Raw genomic sequence first — 2,330 nt, 5'->3', positions numbered from 1 at the left:
CCCCATTCCTTAGCACTGGCCGTGCAGATGCTGAAAATCCCTTCTGCAATAAGAGCAGATTCCTCTGGCAAAGTCTCACACCAGGTCTGGACCTTGGCCCACAATGGCCATGAACCCTTGTGCCACCATGCCCATGAACCCACCGCTGCAGAGCAGAGCTGGCTCCTTGGCAGCCCATGGGAAGAGATCCTGCTCCTCCTGGTATACTCTGCCAGCATCAACCAGAGCTGCAGCCACAGAGCTGAAGGAAGGGCTTTGTGAAAAGGAATGGGGTGTGTAGGAAGCAGGGTGAGATTCTAGGAGAATAGCTTTGATTTTCCTCCGAGAAGTCTGCCCTAACTCTTCACTGATTCTTCCTCTAGAAACAGGATCTCATGCATAGAGGAAGCAAATGACCAACGACAGCTCCATCACCCAGTTCCTCCTTCTGGCATTCGCAGACACACGGGAGCTGCAGCTCTTGCACTTCTGGCTCTTACTGGTCATCTACCTGGCTGCCGTCCTGGGCAATGGACTCATCATCACTGCCATAGCCTGCGACCACCATCTCCACACCCCCATGTACTTCTTCCTCCTCAACCTCTCCCTCATCGACCTGGGTTCCACCTCCACGACTCTGCCCAATGCGATAACCAATTCCCTCTGGAATACCAGGGCCATCTCCTACTGGGGGTGTGCTGCCCAAGTCTTTCTATTTGTCTTTTTCATTTCATCAGAGTTTTATCTGCTTACGGTCATGGCCTATGACCGCTACATTGCCATCTGCAAACCCCTGCACTACGGGACCCTCCTGGGAAGCAGAGCTTGTGTCCACATGGCAGCAGCTGCCTGGGGCAGTGGGATTCTTGATGCTGTGCTGCACACGGCCAGTACATTTTCAGTACCACTCTGCCAAGGCAATTCTGTGGAGCAATTCTTCTGTGAAATCCCCCAGCTCCTCAAGCTTGCCTGCTCAGAATCCTACCTCAGGGAACTTGGGGTCCTTGTGCTTAGTGCCTGTTTATCTTTTGGGTGTTTTGTTTTCATTGTGCTATCCTATGTGCAGATCTTCAAGGCCGTGATGAGCATTCCCTCTCAGCACGGACGATGCAAAGCCTTTTCCACATGCCTCCCTCACCTGGCTGTGGTGTCTCTGTTTATGAGTATCGGTACATTTGCCTACCTGAAGACTCCCTCCGTCTCCTCCCCGTCCCTGGACCTGGTGGTGGCAGTGCTGTACTCGGTGGTTCCTCCTGTCATGAACCCCCTCATCTACAGCATGAGGAACCAGGAGCTCAAGGATGCAGTGTGGAAACTAATGGTTGGATACTTTTAAGACGCAAAAAACTGCCCACCTTCTTCTGCATATCATTTACGTAGTTGGTTTTCTTTGATTTGGTTTGGTTTTCAGCTTTTCTAAACTGTAACAATATTGTCCATAAAGAAATTTCATTGTGCATACCATTCCTAAATTAGTATCTACCTGTCTTGTGTCATCCAGAGACTGCATAATGATGAGCCATGCTCTGTGTTTTACAACAAAATACAGGACCTCACAGTCAATATTTGTCCAAGATCCTTTTGTCTGAGAGCTTTTCTGGGGCTGCAGGGGCAGTGCCTGCGTGCAGAGGTGGCGGGGAGAAGAGTCCCAGCACAGCAAATGCTGCCAGGGAGCACCAGCACTTGGTCTTTCCCAAGGTGGTCTCTTTCAACTGCCACGCTTTCCTTCCAAGCCTTTGTGTTACTGAGAGGCGTGAGAGCACTGGCAGCTTGGTCATAGACCTGCGGCACGACAGTCCTTTGCCAGAGGCAGGAACAAGCAATGGGCACCTCTGTGACAGAGCTGATATTTACAACAGCATTTCCATCAGGAAAGGGGTTCTCCTAAGGGCAGTGCCTGAAGGTTTAGGTCTGCTTCTAATGTTTTTCTCAAGAAAATGCAGCAGAGAGAAAACACCAGCGAAGAGATGAAGTGTGTGAGTGTGCATGGTGGAGGCACATGGCTGTGTCCTATCACAGCTGGGCTTCCTGGGAGAGGCACGAAGGACCAGCAGAACAGGGTACGTTCTCAGCCCGTGTTTGCTGAGCACCTGGGCGAATCTGTCCCAGAGCAATCATCACCGAACAGCCAATAACAACCACCATTTCCAACACTGGACTCTCACCTAAGTTTGGAGATGTTGTTTGTCCCTCCACGGAGGGACACCAAATGACTAGGTCAGAAGTCTTTATTTGCCTTGGCATATGAGACACAAGCATGCACAGAACCTGAGTGGGAACAAATTCTTTCAGCTATTCCTGGGGGCATGTGGAGGGGCACCAGGTGCCCACCAAACCACACTATCAATCCC

The 2,330-nt window shown here is 50.9% G+C and overlaps 1 protein-coding gene across 1 annotated transcript; it reads left to right on the top strand.

Annotated features, from left to right (window-relative positions):
* Positions 1-391: 391 nt before the first annotated feature.
* On the top strand, positions 392-1,315 carry LOC142359068 (olfactory receptor 14J1-like). The gene has a single exon (XM_075411915.1). The coding sequence runs from the start codon at positions 392-394 to the stop codon at positions 1,313-1,315; it is 924 nt and encodes a 307-aa protein (XP_075268030.1).
* The last annotated feature ends 1,015 nt before the right edge of the window (positions 1,316-2,330 follow it).

The sequence above is a fragment of the Opisthocomus hoazin genome, unplaced genomic scaffold (genome assembly GCF_030867145.1).
Source record: "Opisthocomus hoazin isolate bOpiHoa1 unplaced genomic scaffold, bOpiHoa1.hap1 HAP1_SCAFFOLD_15, whole genome shotgun sequence".
NCBI classification, from domain to species: Eukaryota; Metazoa; Chordata; class Aves; order Opisthocomiformes; family Opisthocomidae; genus Opisthocomus; species Opisthocomus hoazin.
The sequence above is the reverse complement of the archived record's forward strand: the minus strand, read 5'-3'. Positions and strand labels throughout refer to the sequence as shown.

What these genes read in the sequence shown, in the direction of transcription:
- LOC142359068 (XM_075411915.1), top strand. Translation starts at nt 392, where the DNA reads ATGACCAACGACAGCTCCATCACCCAGTTCCTCCTTCTGGCATTCGCA.